At 47.0% G+C, this 23544-nt stretch overlaps 1 protein-coding gene across 2 annotated transcripts in view; it reads right to left on the bottom strand.

Moving 5' to 3' along the window:
- Positions 1–285: 285 nt before the first annotated feature.
- The window catches only part of Igsf5 (immunoglobulin superfamily member 5), a 39833-nt gene continuing 16574 nt past the window's right edge, over positions 286–23544 (bottom strand). For both annotated transcript variants that reach the window (XM_040750392.1, XM_040750394.1), the window contains 5 exons: positions 17386–17523; positions 13357–13381; positions 9503–9603; positions 8047–8120; positions 286–1054 (listed from right to left, as the gene is read on the bottom strand). In XM_040750392.1, coding sequence (XP_040606326.1) covers positions 959–1054; positions 8047–8120; positions 9503–9603; positions 13357–13381; positions 17386–17523 — 434 coding nt within the window. In that variant the 3' untranslated portion in view covers positions 286–958. The remainder of the gene's footprint in view (positions 1055–8046; positions 8121–9502; positions 9604–13356; positions 13382–17385; positions 17524–23544) is intronic.

The raw sequence follows: 23544 nt of genomic DNA on the forward strand, positions 1-23544 counted from the left end.
GGACTTCCCCAACAAAGGGGAAATCCTTTTTTTCCTTATGTGGTGTGGCCCCAGTAGGCTCTTCATACTCCAGCGGACAGCCCCACACCCGTCCACATATGGTAACACTGACTGAAAAAGAAGAGGACATGAAGTTAGTGTGGGGGGGGCAGATGTTGGCTGTCTGGGAGACGTTGGAGGAGGTGCTGAGATCACAGAATGGATCAAAACACATTGTGTGCATCTGTGAAGTTCTCAGGGGATCAATTTAAAAAATCCAGCCACAGGAAAAGATAGTACAAGGTGTTTTGTTTTCTCTTTGTTTATTAAAGGATGTATATACATACATATATACATACACTTTTATTTATATATAATATATATATCCTTCCAGTTCTTTCATGCTACTGGCAGAACATGAGCTTTGTTCCCTTATCAGGCAGAAGCCACACCTCATTCACCCAAAACCATGGAGAAAAGGATAAGGGAACAACCAGTAACTGTCATCTAAACATGCACCTTGGCATTGCCTTTCCTTCTATTTAACTGGCTGGGCTCCGAATGGCCAGTCCACTTAAAGAGATCCAGTTGATGCTAATTGTTTAAGCTCTTGATTCGGTGTCCCATCTATAAAACACACATAAATAGCATATTACCATGATCTAGGACAACAACATTTTGAAGGTCATGGCAGAATCCAGTCCTCTCTGCCCTGTGTGGGATTAGCAAGCAGGAGTGTCAATCCATGGGGGTTATCTCCATGACAGACCCTCAGGTTTTACTCGGTAGCTTTAAGGAATTCTCTGAAACCGTGAGGCATTTCAAAACCAAATTCTTTCTTGGGGTAGAGGAAAACCGATTCATCCCGTCACTGTGAAACATCAGCTCGGTGACTTCCGAGGCGGCCTCGTGGGCAAAGCCGGGGCCCAGTCTCAGGATGGAGGGAAGATGTGCAAAGCGCAGGCGTGAGAAGTCTCTGCTATACTAACGTTGCATTTCTGACCTTCTGAGGACTGGCGGTGTCGAAGGAAACCCTCGGATGACTTGCTGCCCTGGGCTGCCGTGTTTTCTGTTCCTGTTGACAAAAGCAGAAGGGTCAGCCTGCTCCCCTGAGAAGCGCCGGGAACAGGGATGAACCACTGTACAGAGAGGCACAACCCTCTCCTCCTTTTTCTTCAGCAACACACACTCTGGGTGCTTTTTCCAAAGCCCAGAGGACAAACTCATTGCGAGAATCCAGGACCCGCTTTTACCAAACCAAATTACAGATGCCGAGATCCCCTGTTTTGCTTTGTTTTCCAATTTTTTTCCTGTGGAAGTTCTTGCTTTACCTGGTAGGGTGGTTCTCTGTTTTTAAAAAAAAAGTAAGGTATTTGTGGATGTCTTCACAAATAACACACATTCCTTCTAAAAGAGCAAAAGCAAAGCCGTGGAAATCCACCGCCCCCGTGTCTCCTGTGGCATTGTGTAGTGGCTGGCTTCTCATTCAGAAACCTTCCAAGCTAACCTAGGCTCCTCTACAAAGCCAGTGACTTCACCCTAGGAAGATGTGAGCACAAGCCTAACACGTGCCCATAAGCCAAGCACCTGGGAGACAGAGGCAGGAGGATCATGAGTTCAAGTTAACCTGAGCCGCACAGGGAGACTCCGTCTCAAAAGCCAAGAAGTTGTGTGCAACCCATTTTCCCTGCCAGCCCTGAGGGGTAGCAGTTCAGACTTCGGGGCGCAGCAAGCGTATCAAATGTCTTAAATAATGCAGCGGGGCGGGATGAATTATTCAGCCTCGGGTGGAACGTTGCGGATCTTGAGTGGGGAATAGTCTCAAGCTGCTGTGTGGCTTCCATTTACAGGCACCCGCGAAGGAAAGGCGCACCCCCCCCTTGGCGGATGGAGCTGTCTATGCCAGGGTCTCTCTGGAGGGTGCCTTCTGCCGGGAGATGCTGGAGGGTTTTGCAGTTGTTTGCTTCTGTTTGCTCTGCTGGGCTGCATGAATGCGCTGCCGCTTTCTAAATTTATCACGGGTTTATTTCTGTTTATCTCAACAGGAGGAATGGATTAGCAGGCAAGGCTCAAGCAGGGTTATGAAACATTCATATGCCCTCGAAAACTGAATGGTAAAGACATGGAATTGCAAAAAGGAAAAAAAAAAAAGAAGAAGAATTGACTGACAGAAAGTGAAGGCCCAGAAGAGAAGAAGGAAGGGTGGAATTTGTGTTAAATATTCATCTAGGTATAAATCATTCGTAAAGCCCAGGGTTTTAAACCAAAACAGAAAGGGTTCATTTGTCCCATGAGCTGGCTGTGATTTGTAGCAAAAAAAGAAAAAAGAAAAAAATTAAATTCTTGTGAGCTCTGTCCTAAGATGTGACCTTGACACATCTGAGCTCCTTCTACCACCTAACAAGCTCTAATCTAGTAGCCAATGGCCTAATCCATGCCCTAATCAAACACCCCATCATGACAGAAGCCAGCGGTGAAGAGCGGTCACGCTTGGCATGTGTCCATTCAGTAACCTTTTTTTCCTTCTAACTATCCTAGACATTTAATGCCTGGGCTGGGCTCTGCAGCCTAAAAGTCTTAGTCTTCCACCCACGTTGAACACGGTGTGTCTTAGGATGCGTCTAAAACACCAGAGACCAAGAGGTCAGAATATTTGAGCCTCCCATCCTTGCACTTGGTGCCGACGATGGCCCCAGAGACATCTCAGGCTCTTCCTGTGATGCCGGAAGCTCGCTGCACCATGGTGGACACATGAGGCACAGTTTAGGCAGCCTCCTGGAAGTCAGAGAAAACGCTGCCTTAGAAACAGGCCTGTGTCTACACAAACTCTGTCCCCAAGCAGATCACCTGGGAGACCTTTGAAAACACTGTTTCTTAGATCTGATCTTGTCTAGACAGTCTGGGAGAACCCCCTAAGAGCTTGCACAAGTACCCAAATACTTCTGGGATGGGCTGCACTGAGATGCCAGGGAACGAGACATGGGTTTCTACAGGTTCCACGTGTGCCTCATCATATTCAGCAAGTATTCTTCAGGAATCCAAGCATCTAAGTTTCTATCAGGGTATGGCATGAATTGGGATATACACTCCTAAGTCAAAATCCCCCCTGGGGCTGAAGAGATGGCACAGCGGTTAAGACCACGTGCTGCTCTCATTCCTAGAAAGCACATGGTGGCTCATAACCGTCCACAGCTTCACTTCTGGGGTTCCTGACGCCCTCTTCTTGTCCCTCATGGTACTGCACACATGAGAACGCATACAAACGTGCATACACACAGACACACTTACATGTGGGCAAATCACTCATACACATGAAATAAATATTTAATACCCCAATGCTTAGGGAAGACCCCACAGGGGGAAAAGGGCTAGAAAGGGATTGGGCAAAAGAGAGCTCCAGGCAACGGAGGGTTAAGTGGTTCCGGGAGCCAGCATCTTCTCACATTAACAGATCTCACCATCTTCTGTGGTGACTGGCCCACAGCAGCCACCGTCCTCCTGAAGCTTCTAGTCACAATGGCTGCTTCTTCTGTGGGGCACTCCTACAGGCACCACCTGTCCCCTAAGACTCTGTCCCTGTGGCTATCCCTCACCCTTCTGAAGACGTACAAGGACTCTACCGAAACTATCGGCAGATGAAGAAGGGTCTGACCCAAGAGCATCACCATCACATGACGTCGCCATGGCAACACGGACACCAGCACTCTAGACCTTGCCTGGAAAGACATGGAGTAGGTAAAGGGTTATGGGATTTGGGGGTCTCCTAGCCTTCCAAAACTGAGCCTCCTGCAGGGTAACTGCCAGATCTAGAATGCTGTAACTAGAATCGTGCCACAGGACCCTGGGATGAAGACTTGTGTGTGTGTGTGTGTGTGTGTGTGTGTGTGTGTGTGTGTGTGTGTGTGTGTAGAGCTCAGAGGTACTAGAGGCTGGGGCATTGACAGGAAACCTCTGGAAAGCCCCCTCTCCCCTGAATGCTGCTGTTTCTTAAGCTCTGCATAGCCCCAGGTCCTGCTTGGCAGTTGCTGTGCTATTTAAAGAACTAAGCTTTGCCACTTCCGTGGCCTATTAGCACCAAGGAGGCGCCTCAGTTGCTGGTGGCACCCTGTGTCTCTATGGATAGGCCATTTATCTGCCCCCAATGAGCTCCTCAGCAACCTAGGCTAGGAAGAGCACCAGCTGCAGACTGGCTCACAGCTAGAGAGCTCCGTTTAGTCTACGGTCTTTTCAGACTGTGAGCTGGGCGGGTGGGAGGGAGGGAGGGGTCTTCGAAGCAGGAGGCACAGCTTGTAGTCGGTAACCCTGGACTCTTAACTGGCCGTTATCTTGAGCTGGGAGACAGGGGGAGCCAGCTCTGACCCTAAGGGGCACGCGAGTACAGAAATGATCCCATGCCGATGTGGGGTGGCCTGTGATGAACTGGAGCCACACAGAGGCAGTAGGAGGTAGGCTAGAGAGACAAAGGATACACACTCAGCCACCTCTCCCACCTTCCAGGAGCACGGATCAGTGCAGGGTAGAAGAGAACGGGCTATAACATCCTTACAGGAGACAAGAGCCCATCGCCCCCTAAAGGCTCCCAGAATAGACTGATATGGGCGTCTGGCCTTCAGGAAGCTCTACAAAGGAGCCTCTGGGTTTAAGGGTCACCTGAACCATTGCTGTAAGAAATGGATGCAGCCACACCGGAAACTTTCCCATGTCCACACAAAGACTATGTCCTCTTCGAACCCAACACGGGGAATAGCTATGCACCTGGCTACAACCCTTCCCTCCAGCTCATTGGCTACTCAATGTGACTTCCAGAAAACACAGCCACATCTACACAGGCACCCTTTGGTTGAACTTGACTGCCCTCTTCAAGGTATGCCTTCCCTAAAACACACACACACACACACACACACACACACACACACACACACACACACAGAACAGAAAGAACCAGCTCTTTAGTAACTACACTAAGTTTCTAGCTAGGCAAAGACAGTTCTCTCTGGGGTCTGATTGGTGTTGTGTGGACATCAACACTCTGTGCCAATGCTCAGCTCACCTTGAAGCTTGCAAACCCCTCCCCCAGGAAACACAGCACACACCATCACCATCATCAGATGTGATACCTGCACCATGAGCAAGTCCGAGGTATCAGGAAATGAAAGTCAAGACGTCCGTCCGTTTGTGCTACGAGAATTCGTGTGTCCCTATTGCAAGAAGAGGGGAGTGCACGTGTGTCCGCGCCCCCTCCCCCATGTCTGCCTGCCTCTGCTAAGAAAATGTGTCCATACATTTATTGCCAGGGGAATGTGTGTGTGTGTGTGTGTGTGTTTGTGTGTGTGTGTGTGTGTCCCTGTCGTAAGGAGGGAGCAAGCTTACAGCACAGTAGAGAAACCCCCGGTGTGAAAGCCCGTGTTCTCCTCGTGCTAGATGTTGATGTCAGATGGGGCAAGGCCGGGGTTGTAAGCCAGGACTAGAGAGCAGGATGCACCTGTGGTTATCAGCTGCACAGAAATCCGTGGGGGCTGGGACCCAATAATCAGATTCAGCACCATGGCCACTACCTTATTTTTTTTCCACCAATAGATTGCTTAACTGGCCGTGTGTGTTAGTAGTCCGAAACTCTCAATTTCTTTCCCTGAGTATTTTCAGGACAGCCTTAAGAAGCATCCTCTTGTAGTTCTTGAAATACCATTCTCCATTCTCTTGTCCAGTCACTGACATTCCCATTTTCCTCACTCACAGCAGATACATTCCAGACGAAATTACCTAGTGGACCCTATTTGGATCTAGTGAGCCCTATTCAGATCTCTTCCTAGGCAAACGCTTGGGCTTGTCTACAGCAGGGAAAAGACAACCAGAAAAGAACTTGGGGAGGCGGGGGCACATCTGAAGTGTTGCTCTTGGGGGTACCCATGCAGGATGGCTTCTCCTCACTGTCAACACGGCTGGATCTGAAATCACCAAGAAAAGACACGCTTCTGAACCTATCTATGAGGTGCTCCCAGGGAGGCTTAGGAGGGGGGAAGAGCCACCCTGAATGTGAGAGGACCATCCCGTGGGCAGGGGGTCCCATACTAATTCAAAGGGAGAAAGGAGGTGGCACAGCAGCGCCCACCTCTCTCTGCTCCCCGAGACTGTCAGGGACCGCGTTTCCAGACCGTGAACCAGAAGACACTGCTCCTTCTTGGCGTTACTTTCGCAGGGCATCTTGTCACAGCAACAAGAGTCGCAACTTACACACACCATGCTTGCAGCTGGGTGGCAGGGAGCCCCTCAGGCACCTGCGTCCTCATCAACCTGTGACCTCACCAAGGTAGAGCCATCGAGACTGGGCGTACGATACCGCCCCACCCACCGCCACAGCCGGCCCCTTGCTCATTTTAATTCTGCCACCCGTTGGTCACCAGTGATCCTCAGGAAAGCCGGCCTCCTTTTCCCCTCCACTTCCAGAGCTTCAGATCCATCCAAAGATACACAAGCCAAGAACCTGCTTTACTTAAAAAAAAAAAAAAAAAAACTGACCTCTTTGTTTTCCTGCTCCTTCGCCCGCGGGAGCGACTACAGTGTGTAGTTGTCTGTCACTGAGACACATCTTCATTTGTGCTGCAATACCCCCCATGAGTCTTCTCCACTGGCTTCCCATGCTCCCCTAACATCGTCTGAGTCCCTAACTAAGCATCAGGCAGAGTCTCCTACCCACTTGGAGCCTAAAAGTTCTGTGTCACTGATGGGATGCATGCAGGCCGCTGAATCCCAGAAAGAGGGACAAAACCACAGCGCAGAGCTACTGGGAAATCCATGTCAATCCATGTGTCCAGACAGAATGACCAGGGACCACAGAGGCACACACACTAGATGCCGTCACCACAAGTCAACACTGTGCAGATCAAAACCATCCAGTGAGTGACTTAGGGATCTAGAAGAAGCTTCTCCAGAAGGGGAAAGAAGGGCTGCCCCTTCTAACTGGGGCCCCCAGGTTGGGGATCCCCTGGAGTGTGTCTCTGTGGGAGTTTCACTTGTACAGGTCAGAGAGGATTGCCGGTTATCCTTTGACTACTGTTTCAGATATAAACTGTTTTCTGCAATGTGAGCTCCAACTCATACATGTTTGGTGATAACCATGCTGACTCTATACTATGTTCAGTTCCCAGCTGACAGTTTTAACCGTCTTGTCCATCAAACACTACAGACATATGCATTCAACAGCACACAGACTCTCCATGATGGAGACATCAGAAACGCTCCACATAAATATTGCGCTCCCTCGGCAATCTCTACCTCCAATTCCCAATGACTCTCCCCATCTCCACCCAAACTCCAATCCCAACAGGATCTTGCCCACTGACATCCTCTCAGCCATAGACCTCATGTACATAGCAAACCACATGTATTCTCCTGCTTTTCAAAACCCAGCACCCAGCATCCTTCCATGAGACAAGGGACCCAGGGTCCCTGATGGAGGCTGTCCTTCTGTATATATGTTTCTCTTATTGATCAATGAATGACACACTGATTGGTTCAAGCAGGAAGGATAGGCAGGGCTACCAGATGAGGGGAGTGTGGGGGAGAGGAGAGAGAGGCTGCAGAAGGAGTAATATGTCAGATTACAGGTAAGCCACAGACTGGTGGCAATACACAGATTAATAGAAATGGGTTAATAATTAAGACAGATTTAGCCAATAAGAATCCTGAGCCATCAGCCAAACATTTTATACTTAATATAAGTCTTTGTGGGCAAAGAGGTTCTGGGACCAGGTGAGACAGAAACTTCCATCAACAGGTCCCAGTGTAAATGTGGACTATGCAGATTCTAGGTAGCTGAAACATCAAAGCTGACTCAGATCCGAGAGACCTTTGTCAAAGAGAACAAACGACAAGTTACATCCTTCCATCAACTGGACTTACAGTCACCGCTGTAAGAAAGCAAGAGATAATTCCTCTCTCAGCCCTGTTCCTGGTAGGCTGTCTGCTTGTAACAGAGGTGGAGACAAGAACCCTTCTTCCATCATGAATATTCAACATGTACCTATCACGAGGTATGCATTTTTAAATGTCTGAAATATTCTACATCACCTGATAAGGAGAGAGATGACTGCGTTGTCCCGGAAGGCTGACTTCACCAGATTTAGGAGGCAGAGAAGCAATCTCTGGAAGAGAAGATTTTTTTTTTAAATGCATGATGCTTTTTAAGAAAAGAGGTTGCATATTTTAATAATTAATTAGGATTGCTAAGTAAACAACATGCCTTCCTATGTAGTTCTGGCATAAAATCATCTCTACAGTTTAGATCTGGGATGTCCCTCAAGGCCTTGTACTAAAGACTTGGGCTATTGGAAGTGATGGGTCCTTGAAGGGGTGGAGCCTAGTAAGAAGAAGTTGGGTGGTAGAGAAGACATCCTTAAAGAGAATGCTGAACCCCTGGCCTCTTCCTGTCTCTCTCTTTGCTTCCTAGCACCATCTAGTTAATACTCCACTCCATGATGGTCTGCCTACCACAGCCCCAAGCCTTCAAAACCGTGAGCCAAATGAACCTTTCCTGCCTGTCTTGGCTGTTTAGCTCAGTACCCCACAGGTGATGGGAAGATAGCATTACATTACCTAAGCTTAGAACTTCATGCTTTATGCTTTATGTATGTGCTACAAAAATAAGGAAAACTGACACAAAAATGTCAATTCCTTCCTCCACATGTTGGTCTTATCTAGACACAAGATGACCCATGGCTTCAGTAGATCGACCGAGGGCACGTTGAGGGTTGGGTTTAAGCCATGATTTTGGTCAAGCTACTCGCAAAAACACTCAGAACACTAATGAATACACAATAGCAAGACATCCTCGAGGGAGTTGGGGACTCCTCAAATGCCGCAGCTCATGCTTCGTGGAACTTTTTAATGTGACACATAGAATTTGGGGTGCCCAAGGGAGGCAGCCTGGGTGACATCAAAGAAGGGGGATACTGAAAATCAGAACCCCAATCTTAGCAAGGGCCAGCTGGCTGGGGAGGGGTCTTTCCCTGGGATTTGTTTTGCTGATCCACAGGGCTGAAACTCCCTTTCTAGATGCTGAGGGCTGGTGTGTGCCGCCTGCCCTCTCTCCTCATCCTTGCAAATCCTACTGCTGTGACACCGCCTACAGAGAGTCCCTGCCCCATTGTGACTACAGAAAGGGAGATTGCGAAAAGACTTCTCAGCGTAGTTTAGCCTTCCAACAACTCCCCTGTCTGACTGATCAGGCGCAGACTCTTCTACGAGTCAGTTGTACTTGAATCGGGTTAAGTTTGGAAGAAATCACCAGCGGTAACTTAAAGGAGAGTAAAAAGCCTTGAAAATTATTTTTTTAACGTTCATTCTATTTAAGCATTAAGCAGAAAGAGAGAGAGCTTTACTGCTAAATCTACTCACAACTCTAAAACTTCTCCTAAAACAATTATCCAAACACTGATTGTCCCCAACGTCTAGATTTTTTTCTACTTGAGAAGCTGGCGTCGAGGCGACCCACACGTCTTCCTCTGGAGGTATTCCTGGTACTCACGTGCGGCCCTTGCTTCATCTGAACTGTACCCATAGTTTTCCTTTCCACTTTTTAACCTGGTCTCAGGATCTGTTTTGTTTGTCTTCATGCTTGCAGTCTTTCTGGAATTAAAGCATTTCAGTTACAGCTTCTGCTCAGCAGAGGTAGACAGCCTGTGCATTCGTGCACGCTAGCGAGAGGGAGGGATAGCGTTCATCATGGCAGGTGTGGGGACTCAACTCCCAAAAGCCCAACTATTCCACCATCACTGTTGAAATCCACTTGCCACCACAGTTTCTGGCAGCTGCCTTTGTGTCACAGCAACAGAACACAGCGGTTGTGCCAAAGACGTCATGGATGGCAAAACCAAAAGTATTTATTGTGCATTCCTTTGTACAAAAAGTGGGTTGATTTCCCCCCCCAAAAAAATAAAGCAGAGACCAGTGCAGATCCCTAGGGGAACAAAGTTTGATGATGGATAGCCAGAGAATGAAAAAATGTTCATATCCAACTCCCAAGAGTATCTGCTGAGAAAACAATCGTGAAATGTGCAAAGGCTTGCCTGTAAGATGGCGCATATGTGATCCCACAGACAACCCAAGGGGCCAACATAAGCGAGTTATGCACTTCCATACTGTCCATAAAAATGTGATAGACAAAAAGCTCTCACATACTGCAGGGGACAGTGGACACTGGACCGCTCGTGGACAACAGTGCCAACCGTCCAAAACTGAACACATGCCTACCATGTGTCCAGGCCCTTGACGCTATGAGGATGCACAGAACTCTGAACAGGATGGGTACTCAAGTACTCCATGGAGACATACAAGAACGCTCAGTCAAAGCCCCACATAAAGTTGAGGAGGAATAAGTCCCATGTATAGCTAGAACACGGCATTATGTCATCAGAAAAATATCTCCATCCACACGTGGCAGTGTGGATGGGCCTCACTGTGGGACACTCTGGAAGGCAGGCATGCTTGGATGAGTATGTGTGGCGATTCATTTACGTGGGTCTAATCTTAGGATGTGGGGAAAAGATATCAGAAGGGTGTCGCCCTTGAGGACAAGGAGACAATGATCTAAGGCAGGTCTGAGACAGCTCTGTGGGGCTAGTTCTCAATCTTGGCCAAGGCCATACATAGCCCAGGTACTTGGGAGCATCAGTCACGCTGCATACCTTTGTGAATGAGACCCATCACTGTGTAAGACAAATGTATATTAACAAAAATGTCTAAAGATGTTTTAAAATTTAAGTGCACGGTGTCTGTGTCTGTGCATGGGCATGAACATTTGACGATGTCCAACTGCAGATGCCCAAAGGGAGTGGTCATAGCTGCCCGGCATGGGTGCTGGATTTCAGGTCCTGTTGCAAGAACAGCAAGGGCTCTTACTCTCTAAAGCCATCCCTCCAGCCCCTCTAATGAAACTGTCTTAACTTCTACACCGTTTGCTGATATAGTTGCTTATGTTTCTTTTTTTCAAGCAGAAAGGGCAAATAATAAAACTGCATGCCCAGCTTTCATAAAAAAATGAAATTAAAATCATCTGGAAAAAAATTAAAAGAAACTATAAACAAAAGTGCTATTTGTTAGTAGAAAAGAAAAGAAACTTCAAAATAGTGTCAGATAAAAAGGACACACTGTTAGATAACAGTTGCTAGGGTCCAGATTGTACAAAATGCCTGCATGTGTATCTCCGCTTCTACACGTGAGCACACGCATGCACATAAAAACATACACAAACATAGGTAGCAGTAATTACCTCTATACAATGGATCTACAGGCGATATTAACATGGTTTCCCAGGTCTATTTGTGTTTAATTTCTTTTCTACACTAAATATGTACCGAACCATCAAGAAAAATATGTATGGTTATTTGTGGGGGCGGCGGTTCGAGACAAGGTTTCCCCGTGTAGTTTTGTAGACCAGGCTGGCCTCCAACTCTCAGAGATCTGCCTGCCTCTACCTCTTGAGTGCTGGGACTAAAGGTGTGCGCCACCACCAATGTCCAGCTGTATGGTTATTTTAACACAAAAAAAATTAAGTGGCTGGAGACAGCAATGTGGACGAATGGGAAGGCCAGGAAATGCAGACAGGCCGTGAGCCACCATCGTGCCCCCAGGACAAGGCAATCTGTTCTAAACCAGGAGCTGCATGCAGATGAGGGGCCTGGCTCTGACAACAGCTGCCCTGTCTACATCCCTGACTCCCCCACAAGCAGAACGTTAGAAATATCACCTCTGTCTCAGAACCCTCAGCCACAAAAGGGCCTATACATCCATGGTGAGACGTGTGCAGAGCTCAGAGCAGCACCCATCTGTTAGGGGCGGGTATGAATGAGACAGTGAGGGGTGGGGGCCTTAGATGTTGCCATGGCTACACATGCCTATTGTTATTCCCCACCATTTTGATAAAATGACTCTGGGCTGCTCCGCTGTGCCTTGAAATCCTTTAAGATCCTGAGAACGGAACCACAGGTTGTGGCAACCATCAGCCTGCTCATCTGTGGAGGAATCCAGGCTAGGACCCCCGCCCCCTGAGGACCACGGGCGGAGAAATTCTAGAATACACACCAGGGTATGTTTCCTCGCTTTCCCTCACCTCACATCGAGCCCCAAAGGGCAGCTTCCAGGCTGTTACTGCATGATGCCTCAGAATGTAGCTGCCTCACTCAGAACCTGGTTTGGTTTTTGTTTTGTTTTGTTTTTCCACAGAGAGGGACAGACAGTGAATGGAAAGAACCTGCCATTTGGCAACCATCACACATCCACTCACGGGAATGTTCACAGCCAAAAAGGTTTTCAGATTTCAGAGCCTAGAAACTTGATTTTATCTAATAAACACTGACTTCTATATGTGGTTTCAGACACCTTCAGCCAAAGTTAACATGCTGGGTGACTGTGACTCTGAAAGTACCATAGACATTAACACTGGCTACCAAATATTCCTGTGAACATACCAGCTACCATGTATTCCTGTGAATATACCAGCTACAATGTATTCCTCTGAATATACTAGCTATCATGTATTCCTGTGAACATACCAGCTACAATGTATTCCTGTGAACATACCAGCTACAATGTATTCCTCTGAATATACTAGCTACCATGTATTCCTGTGAACATACCAGCTACAATGTATTCCTGTGAACATACCAGCTACAATGTATTCCTGTGAACATACCAGCTACAATGTATTCCTGTGAATATACCAGCTACCATGTATTCCTATGAACACACTGGCTGCCATGTATTCCTGTGAGCATTCCAGCTGCCATGCATCCCTGTGAACACATCACCAACCATGCATTCCTGTGAACACACAGGCTGCCGTGCATCCTTGTGAACACACACACACCAGCTAGCATGAATTCCTGTGAATCTGTGCTTAGTTCCCTCAAAAGTGTTTGCAGACACTCCAGATGATGCAAGAATGGGAGGAATGTTTCACTGCTGTCTTTCTCAGTGCTAGGACAAGCCACATGCCTCATAGGCATCAGTCTGGCACGGCTGGCTGTCTTGCAACATGCCTCAAGTTCCGGGGCAATTTCTGCAGGTGCATTGGCTCAAAGCAAGCAGGACAACAGCCACCAACAGTCACAGTACACAGCATCCTCTTGTGGAGAGAGCTGCAAATGTCAGGTGATCAGCAAACCTCCATCTCCATAGAGAGCCTAAGCAAGTCCTCTGTAGACAGTTTGCCAAGGTTGTTTTATGGGTTTGTAATGGGCGTATATGTTTTACAGAGTGTCTGATTTGAGTACTTACTGGGTAACATAATCCCCCAAGCACTATAGTCCCATGCTTGAGCGTTGCCATAGTTACTTGGTTTTGTTTTGGAAAAAAAAAAGCTGAAGAGGTTTTCCAACTTACCTTATCTCACTTTGATAACTAGATTCTGAAAAATAAAAGAGGGTGGGGAAGAAAAATCCCATTAGCCAAACGAGGACAGTGGTTCTAAAAGTAACTCTCATTAACTTTTATTGACTCTCTGACTTGACAAATCTCACTTTGACTCAGTTTGTATTCAGAGTAACCCTGCACTGAATCGGGAAACTACTAAGGCCAAGGAAAACTGGTTCAGTATCAGAAAAATAAACACTCTGTAGGTACTTGAAAGATAGTAGGTTTCCTTGTGCGCCCAGTGAATGCTGATTGAATTTGATACCTAGGTTCCATCGCCAAGAAGGACTCTAAGTAACTAAGCCAGCCACACTAGTCATTGGTTGCCTACTGTCTGCCAGCCGAGAAGAACCATGCAAAGCCTATCCTATTGCAACAGTGCAGGATATAGACACTAGTGTTACTCTGTTCTAACAAGAAAGACACCATGGTGCTGATGTATCTTCGTTCCTTAATACTAAGATCCATTTTCAATCAATTCTATATGCATGGACAATGTCAGTTCATATCATTATCACTACACACACAGCAACATCAACAAAGCTGCCATTCCTACCCTAGCCAATGGTACCAATCAATAGACTCTTGGACAAGGGGGAAATTCCAGAATCTAAAACTCCAAGCCACACACCAAGTCTCCCCAGTCGGCGTGCCAAGTCTGTGTTCTTCACATCTCCTAATCAGTCTCTGCTGAGGTCTGGAGAATATCACTTTCCCTTATTATCATTTTTTTAGGTAGTAGTCTCACCTGTTTTAAATTCTAATAACATCATCTGATTCAGGTCTCAAACTAAACTCAGAAACTCTTTTATCTGCATAGCCAAGAAACTCTAGTCTCCTTCCATCAATACCCCCTTCCAATGGTGGGATGAGCCACAAGTTCCCACTCAGGAGGGAATGCATACAGGATTTTGGGTCATTCTCTCCACACTGCCATTCCAAGGCCAATGAGCAGGATCAGCAGCATCCTCAGTCAGTTCTCAATTAACCAGAGACACATTGAGAATTCCTGGGTGCCAGCAAAGTTCCAGAAAACACTCCTAGCAGGGGGGGGGTATGCTTAATACATTTTATGGGTTGAAATTATGACATGCTGGAAAAACTCAGAAGGTCGCTGATTTTTTTACCTTTATGCTACTGTGTTAGTATAATTTCATTGAAGCCACATCTGACCTGGTGGTATAGGGCAAGAATTGTAAGTGGGTTGTGGCAGGCCTCTGTTCACAGACTTAGACTTGTTGGGACAACAGAGGGAAAGAAATAGCTCACTGGTATGAGCATTTCACCTTGAAATTTCATATGGGACAAAATCTAAGATGCATCGCAGAAATGCTTTTTTAAGGCAGGGTCTTACTATGCAACCACACTGGCCTGAAATTCAGCCAGGCCAGCCTCAAAATTGTGACAATCCTCCAGCCTCAGCTTCCTGAGTACTGGAATCACATGCATAAGCCACTGCTCTTGGCTCGGGACTCTTAATTCACATTTTTAATTTTTATAACTAATCTATAGGATGGCATTTACATAAAAGCAAACTAAAAAAAGGAAAAGGAATCACTCAGGCTATTTATAGAACAACACCCACCCACTAACCTTCTTACCGGGCTAATGTGGGGCAGACAGGAGCCTCAAAAAAGGAGAAAACCTCAAACATCAGAACTTCTCCACCAATCCCATGAATGCTACGTCAAGAATCCCCAACTGAAGGCCCTGCTCAACCCATAGTACCTTCTTGACAACATGGAAGACCATTTCAACCATTCTAATTTAAAACTCAGTACAAAATTCTCATCTTGAATTCATAGGCTTTCACTGGTCTGTCTCCAATTCCACTTTCCAAGGAATAAAACTAACCCCCAAATCAAAGTCTGATCCATGAAGGAGCTACAGCCAGACCCCATCCTTAGGCTAGATCACGGGATTTACCTGGCATGTCTCGCTGAGAGAGATATCAACGGAGAACAGTCAGTAGATCACATCTGGAGGGCGCGCGCGCACGCGCGCGCGCACACACACACACACACACACACTGTTCACAAATTTAACAAGGCAAGTCAAGTGACAGGCACCCAAACATCAAATCTCAGCTCTTACAAAAAAAATAATAATTTAACGGTAGAAAGTGTTCAAGTCAGAGAAAAGACAAAGATTCAGCACTTAGAGAGCTCTGGGCTGTCACCTGTCAAATCATGTGACAAGTTTCGACTGCCAAACTCTGTAACAAACCCCCTCATTCCAGACCCCAGCCTCCAGACCAGTGGCAGCTTCCACATGGCTGGAAGTGTCTCTCGGCTGGCTGACTCATTCACCTGACATGAGCAACATTCCCACTAGCCTAGCGTGTGCCTTGTTTTCCTTTTTATCTCCACAGTCACCCTCACCCTGCCCTGGGACATTTTTTTTAAACACCACAGAATAGGAAAGGCGTGTTCTAATCAATGTTGTCCTAGAAAAGCAATTGTGTGTTAAAGGACATGTCACCAGGGCTGTCTATCCTTGCAAACAAGTTCAGAAGTCAAGAAACCCAGGTCTCTGCAAGAAGGTCTCATTCGCCACCTTCTCCAAGGTGGGTCAGTCTGGTCCCTGGATGGGGTTCCCTGGGCCCTAGGGGAACGCTGTCTCTTTCCTACCCCCTACCCATGGTTCCTGTCAAAGACTGAAACCCTTGCCTCTTAGTGTTATTTTTACTTTGCTTAGCATCCCTGTTACCTCTGTCTCAGCTCATTAAGGCAGAATAGGAGTGAGATATATATACACACATATATGTGACAAGTTGATGTGAGTAGGCATTGGGAAATTACTAGATGAAGCCGATACATATAATCATCATTCCATGCATGAATCACTTTCTAACGGAAAATAAAATAAAAAAAACATTAAAAGATCTATTTTCAAGCTGCGATACATTACGACTAAAACAGGTCTCCAGAACACACTCGCTCTGCGCAAAGCCTTGTATCCTGTAACCAGCATGGCCCCAGTCCCTCATCCCTAACTCTGGAAACCACCAATCCACTTTGCTTCCGTGTGTCCAACTGCTGAGTATGCCACAGGCATGCAAGATCCCACCACACTTGTCTTTCTGTAACCCACCCATTTCTCCTAATGTATTCAGTTTCATCGCGTCGTCCCACATTAGCAGGATTTCTACACTTCAAAGGCTAAATGGTATCCCCTTGTGTGGATAAATGTTAAGTGTGCGTGTACAGATGTGTGTGTTCATATACGTGTTTGTGTGTTCATGTGTGCACATGTACGTACGTCTGTATTCATGTGTGCATGCATTGTACTCATGTGTGTACATGTGTGTGTATGCATGTGTACATGTGTGCATGTGTGTTCATGTGTGTGCGTTCATGTGTACTCGTGTGCATGTGCATGTGTGCATGCATGTGTACATGTGTGCATGTGTGTTCATGTGTGTGCATGAATGTATACTCGTGTGTGTACGTGTGTGCATGAATGTGTACTCGTGTGTGTACGTGTGTGCACATGTGTGTGCATGCATGTGTACTCGTGTGTGTACGTGTGTGCACGCATGTGTGCATGTGTGTTCATGTATGTGTGCACGCACATGTGTGTAGCACTGCCATAACAAGTCATCAGTTGATGGGATGGGCCCTCAGCCTGTTTTGATATCCTACCTATCATGAACTGCTTTGCAGAGAAATGGGAGGGCCTGTGTCTCTGAAACACTTGTTTCGCTCCCTATGGATATTCAGCCTGCAATGGGACAGCTGGGTCACACGCAATTCCACTTCTAGTCTCTAAAGAACCTCTATGCCATTCCCTGTGGTGGCCATGCCCGTTCACACTCCAGCCAACAGTGTGTACGCTTCCCTTGTTGGCTCTTGTCCTTTGCCCATGTGATGATAGCCATCTGCACTGTGACATCTCACTATGGTGAAACTCATCGTTCAAGGTAGATAAGCTCACTTCAACGGCCTGTGCCACAAGTTCTAAACCCCACAGCAATGCATATGGGGCGAAAAAAGATACCTTCTTTTTCTCTCCTGCAGACACCGCAGCAGCAGAATACTACAACCAGGGCGATGACCAGGATCAAGAGCAAGGAAAAGGCCACTGCCAGCAGGACGATGGCCCAGGTTGGCAGCGATGAACCAGTACTCTCTACGACTGCAAGAGAAAAAAAAAGAGCTTAGTGTAGGCTCTGTAGTGTAGGCTCACTGGTTCTAGTGGGATCTAAATGGCCTGTGTCTTCAATAATATCACAACTCTTCAGACTACTACAGCGGGGCATTCTCCGCTAACCTCCCTCCTGTGTGTTTAATGACTCAGTCCCCAACAGTATCTCCTATCCCAGTATCTATTGGCACAAGTAATTGCTTTGTAACCCAGGTCCAATTATCAGCTGGTTGAACCTCCCACATTCCTGAGAGCTGGGTAAGGGTGAGCCAGCAAGGGTGAGAGTCCTTATTATCATGCTGGGACAGCCTTTGGTTAGCCAAAGCTGTGGAGTAGAGAATGGTAAGTTCTGGCATCCATGTTCCTATGCTCTGTTATTACATAGCCCAAAGGTAGCAGGAGCGCCCTATGGGAGGGCAAAAGACCCTGGGTACACAGCTTTCCCTAAGGCCCCACTAGAGCCCAACACTAAATGCATTTCTTCTACAATTGTGAGAGCTTTCCTCGGGCCTTGTGGAGCTGATGTCGTTAGTACCTTACTTTGCCTTCTTATTTTATCCAGTAGGCATGAAGTAAGACAAAGGTAAGTTAAGGCAGAAAAAGCAGGGAATAGGAATGAAAATATGGAAGGAAATTTTTTTTTAAAAATGACCTTGGTTCTTTGTTGTTTTGTTTGTTTGATTTGTAACCATGTCTGAAGCGCTGACTTGCTAGCTTTTGGTGGTCATGTAAATTCAATTTTTCATTACAAATGTGCGTAATGAAATACACAGCTCCTTAGTTGTACTGCCTACATTTCAAGTGCCAGATCAACCCAGATGGAGCATTTCCACCATCCTTGAAAATCCTGGCTTGCTGGAAGAACATGGATGGTCCCCAGGGAGCCTTAAACACCTTTGCACACCTCTGTGCCCAAGCAGGAACCACACAGACACCCATGTTGATCTGTGAAACTGTTGAGTTGTATTCTACAAGGTCTGTCAGCCTGCTTCACTTGTAGCTCAGTGAAAATAAAGTGGAGGCTAGTCTCTAGGAAGTTTAAAATAACAGGCTTCTCGGAAGGAGCGTGGGGTTCACTTTGGAACCAGTGGCAGGGGAGGCTAATGGGGAAAAATCTCTCTTGGGAGCTCTCCCCACATAGAGTAGAATGTTTAGAGAGGATCACTTCTGCCCCTGTTCTGAGTCAAGAGTAAGCAAGAACCCAGGTGCATAAAAAGCCACAGGCAAGCAAAAGCCCAGACATATGAGAAGCCACAGGCAAGCCTAGAAAGGTGGCTTGGCAACTAACAGTACTTGCTGCTCTTGTAAAGGACCAGAGTTCTGCCCCCACATAGAGGAGTCCATAAATGCATGTAACTCCAGCTCCCGTGGGATCTGAGGCCCTCTTCTGCCCTCTGTGGGCATTGCACTCCTGTGTACACACACACACACACACACACACACACAAGATGCCAGGTGGTGGTGCCACATGCTTTTAATCCAAGTACCCCGGAGGCAGAGGCAAGTGGATCTTTTTTAGTTCAAAGCCAGCCTGGTCTATAGAGCGAGTTCCAGGACAGCCAGGGCTAGACAGTGAAACCCTCAAAGAACAAAAATAAAGACAAGTACAAAGAATGCATAGACTTGTCTGAAAACAAACCAGGGAACTGTATGAGCTTTGAAGAATCATATGACATCTTAAAAGACACCTGTTTTTTGCTCTTCGTGAACTGCTTCTATTTCTTTATTTCCTTCCAGAGAATTAGAAAGTGTTGGGCAGTTTTGATGATTTATTTATTTTTAACAGCTTACACTTTCTGTCATCCCAAACTGCTGCTGTCTCCATTTCTTCTTACACATCTTCTACTATCTAAACTGGTCCTAACTCCTTTCAAATCAAGTGCTGTGTATTATATTCCTTATGCTCCACATACCTGGGATGTACTCGTTAAGATGGATGAATGTGTCATGGACAATGGCTGGATAAATGACGGATGGGTGTGTGGATGAATAGATGGATAACAGAGAGGGGGATGGGTAAGTGGGTAAATGGTTAAATGGGAATACAGAAAGACGGGTGGTGGGTAGATGAGTGATAAATAGACAATGATGGGTGGATGGGTGGATGGGTAGGTGGCTGGATGGATGGACGGACTGATGGACGGACAGGTGGATTAAAAAGCTGAGTTCTTATCTGCCTCCTGTACTGGGAAGTCGACTACATTGAGGCAGGTCTAGACTTCTTCTTTCTCCCCAGATTGAGGTGTCCAGAGAAGAACTGCAGGATGTGAGAAGTCCAAGCTATTTTTCTAATGCCGTCTCTGGCCACCTCACCCAGTGTCTCTCTGACATAAGATAGGAAAGAGAGGGTGCACTACCCTACACAAAGAACTATAGGCATCTGGTGAATGCTGAGCAGGAAAAAATAGTCTTCCCCAGGAAAGAGCATGCAGAGCAGGCAGATTCAAAATCGCCTCCAGTGAGGCAGAGTCAAGTGGTCTGCAAAGGCCCTGCAAATGCTTCACTTGCAAGTGGCTGGTGACCCACACTTTGGGAATAGTATTCAGGCCACTCTGCCCCACTATGAGATATGTCTATGCTTCCCTCGGAGCTACATTCTTGACTCTCACAGCACAGATGAAAAGCAGACTTCTATCTACATGGGAGCCTCTCAGTTGCCAGCCACATTGGACTTCCCACCAGAGGACCTATTCCCTTTTGTGGCCCCTGTTTACTTTCTGGGTTGCCTTTGGCCTCTGGCTCATTTGCCAGTCACAAGTCTTGCTCTACCAGGTTGTTCTGACTCAAGAAATGTGTGTGAAAGTTTCTGAGGCAGGACTTGTGTGCGTACGAAACCTACATCAAGTTAGATGGACTCTTTCTCAAACCCGAGTTTGCAAACGTCACAAGTTTTCATGATAAGGGAGCTGACTAGGGCTAGAATGAGGCCCTGACTCCTGATATAAGAGAGAGGCTTGAATTCTCCCTACCAAGAACCACATGTTTATTGACTATGCAAGCATTCCCTGCCCACCACGGCCTCTCCCTCCTACTAGACATCCCAACCTTCTGCCAAACCAGGCTGGATCCAACAACCTTCCTCAACTGAGCAGAGCGTGCCAGCTTTCTCCTTGAGTATGCATGTGCATAGTGGGAAAGCTGCCTCTTGGGGCTGAGGACTGGGAATGGGGGACTTCGTGGTATCACTCACTGCCATCTTCCTTAACTCAGCCACCATGCCCAGCCTCGCTCAACAGCCCCACACTGAAACAGTGTGGGTGTCAGAACCCAGGTGGTTCATTTTCACTTCTTATTTGCTGTGACTGTTCTTCCCGGAAGCCCAGCCTTCCTCAGAACCTCACACCTCAGCTCAAGTCTCCTCTCTCAAATCTATCGTGGTTGAGGTCATCGGGAACCCTAAGTCACTACTGGAACTGCACAGGTGTCTTCTTTTAACAGTTCTTCACTTATCCCTTGTTACATATATGTGCATACATGTAGGAGGAAGCCTGTATGCCGCCATTAACCATGTGACTTACTAGAGGCGCATACAGATGAGGTAATAAAAGAGCAGTTTACCACACCGCTAACCACACCCACTTTAAGCATGACTAAAGAGATATACGGACGGACGTAAAGACATATACATATGTAGGCGGTGAACTACGTCACTAGCCAGGCCCACTTTTGGGCATGGCTAGGGGGCGTTACGGGGGAAGGCATAAAAGACAGCACAAAGGAAGTCTTGGTCTCTTTTCCTGGATTTCAGCTTTCGGTTCAGCAGCAGAAAACTATGGTATCTTGTGAGTAATTTCTACAATAAATACTTAGTTTTACTTTCAGTAAGTGTGCCTCTTATCGTTACAGCGTCGTTTGGAGCCTCACATACATGTGTTCCTCTACACGTATAAAATATGGGTTGATTTGTTTACTAGAAGGTCACAGGTGGGGCCGTCCTGTCCACTTGAAGATTTGGGCATGACCGGGTGCTATGCTGTTCTTTCCTCCCAATGAATTATCCCTCTGGGACAAAGAGAGAAGATCACAACACTCAGAAAGGTGAGGGAAGTTGCAATACTCACAAGGTTCTTCCCAAAGGCTATATAAGCTGCAACAATTTCAGGAAAACCCTACAATGGAACGTCCTGCAAGCTAGGCAGGGAGTTCCAAGGATACAGTGCTCCTGAATCTTTTGAGTCATTCGTGCTCCTATAAGTAACCCCAATAAACTCCTTGGTACATCACCAATGTTTTACCTATCTGGAGGGAGTAAGTGTGGTGATACCTTTCTTGCACCTTTGGGTCAGAGAAGGAGCAAGCCACAGCACACTTTACCTCTTCAGCATCTCAGCAGAGAAGAGAGCAATTTCCTGTTTGCCCCTGCTTCTATCCTGTCTGTCTGTCCAGACCTCCACACCTCTATGGGTAGATAGTGGCAAGCCCCATTCTCTGACCCCCGGGCAGGCTTTATTTGTGCAAGAAAGATATCACCATAAGTAAGCATTCGTTGACATCTCCCCCCAACACATGACGAAGGGGCTTTGCTTTCTAACATGGTTGTCTGCTACCCTGCAGGTTTCAGTAACTAGGAAAGTTGGGTTTTCTGTAACTGAGAAACCAGCTCTGAGTGCAAGCATTGGCTTCCCACGTGACTGCTTCAGAGGGGCTTCTGCTCTCTAGAGCATAGCATTCTTTGTGACCTGAGTCTGTTAGGCTTCCCAAGCTCAATCTAAGAAGCCTTGCAGTGCAGATGTGGGCACAGAATTGACATCCCCATCCTCTCGGGAGTCTGGAAACTCTCACAGGGAGCTCACCTCTCCACCCTCCACGAACTTGACCCCAGCTCCTCTAACTTGACAGCCAAGGTTGAATGAGGTCTGCAGCTAATCAAACTTGCATAAAACACACAACATGGAGCCAGATACCAGCTGCTCTGATCTTGATGAATAATTTAGAAACGAATTACCCTTTTGCAAATGAGTCCAATAAAGCAAGGCTCATTGCTGCCCACCCGCAGAGCCTTCCTTCCCAGCCCTCGGGCCTGCGGCTGCGGTAATTAAGGTGCAGTCCCAGTTAAGGAAGAATTGACTGATTGGGGGTGGGGGGATGAAGCGCCCTTCCCCTTCCCCCTTCAGAAGACGGCAGAGAACTAATCCGTAAAGATTCATTTCTAGAAGGGGCCATCTATCAAGCCGGAGCACCATGCTACCTCGTTATCTAGGAGAGATGTGGGTTTTTCAACTGTCAGTTCTGGCCTATTTGTTGCCAACAGCAATTTGTCTTTCAGTCTTCCCGGTCAATGGCTGGACCAGATTTCGTTGTGCCTAAGAAGCTTATAGGAGAGCTGGGTTGGACATGGGCAAAGCAAAGTGGATAGGAGGCATCTGATTGGGCAAGAGCCCAAAAGCTAGTAAAAAAATGTCAGAAGGACACCTGAGGGGTGGGGAGGGAAACCCCGGACCAAGCTGAGCATCAAGAAGAATAAGGGCAGGAATAGATTATAATGGACAGAGCAAAACTGAATGCTTACGAGAGAGATAGGCAGGCAGACAGAGAGACGAGACACGGATAAACACATGTGAAAATGAAGTTTGGGGGTTAGAGAGCTACCTCTACGAGTCAAGGAAGACTGAAATAAGAAACAGGAACTGAAGAGAGAGAGATTCCTCCCCCCCCACCCGCTCCGCCGCCTCCCTCCAGGACTCCCTTCCTCTTCCATAAGAGGGATTTGCTGTGAGTCTCCAGGGCTCAAGTGACTGGAGTTGCAGTCAGTAATAGATCCCTTACCTGGCACATATGAGTCCCTGGGTTTATATGCCCAGGACCACCCTTTCCTCCACCAAAAAATAAAAATAAAAGACAAATAAATCTTCATATCCTACCACATCACCAATATACCCCTGAACCCCTGCCCATGCCAGCTCAGAGCTCACAGGCTCCACGGGGCCCTTTAATGAACCAGGTTAGCATTTCTGCTATGTCACAGTATATTCTTCTGGGAGATAACACGATGTGGGATACCCCTCTGTATGC

Source organism: Mesocricetus auratus, unplaced genomic scaffold (assembly GCF_017639785.1).
Source record: "Mesocricetus auratus isolate SY011 unplaced genomic scaffold, BCM_Maur_2.0 Super-Scaffold_100008, whole genome shotgun sequence".
Classification (NCBI taxonomy): Eukaryota; Metazoa; Chordata; class Mammalia; order Rodentia; family Cricetidae; genus Mesocricetus; species Mesocricetus auratus.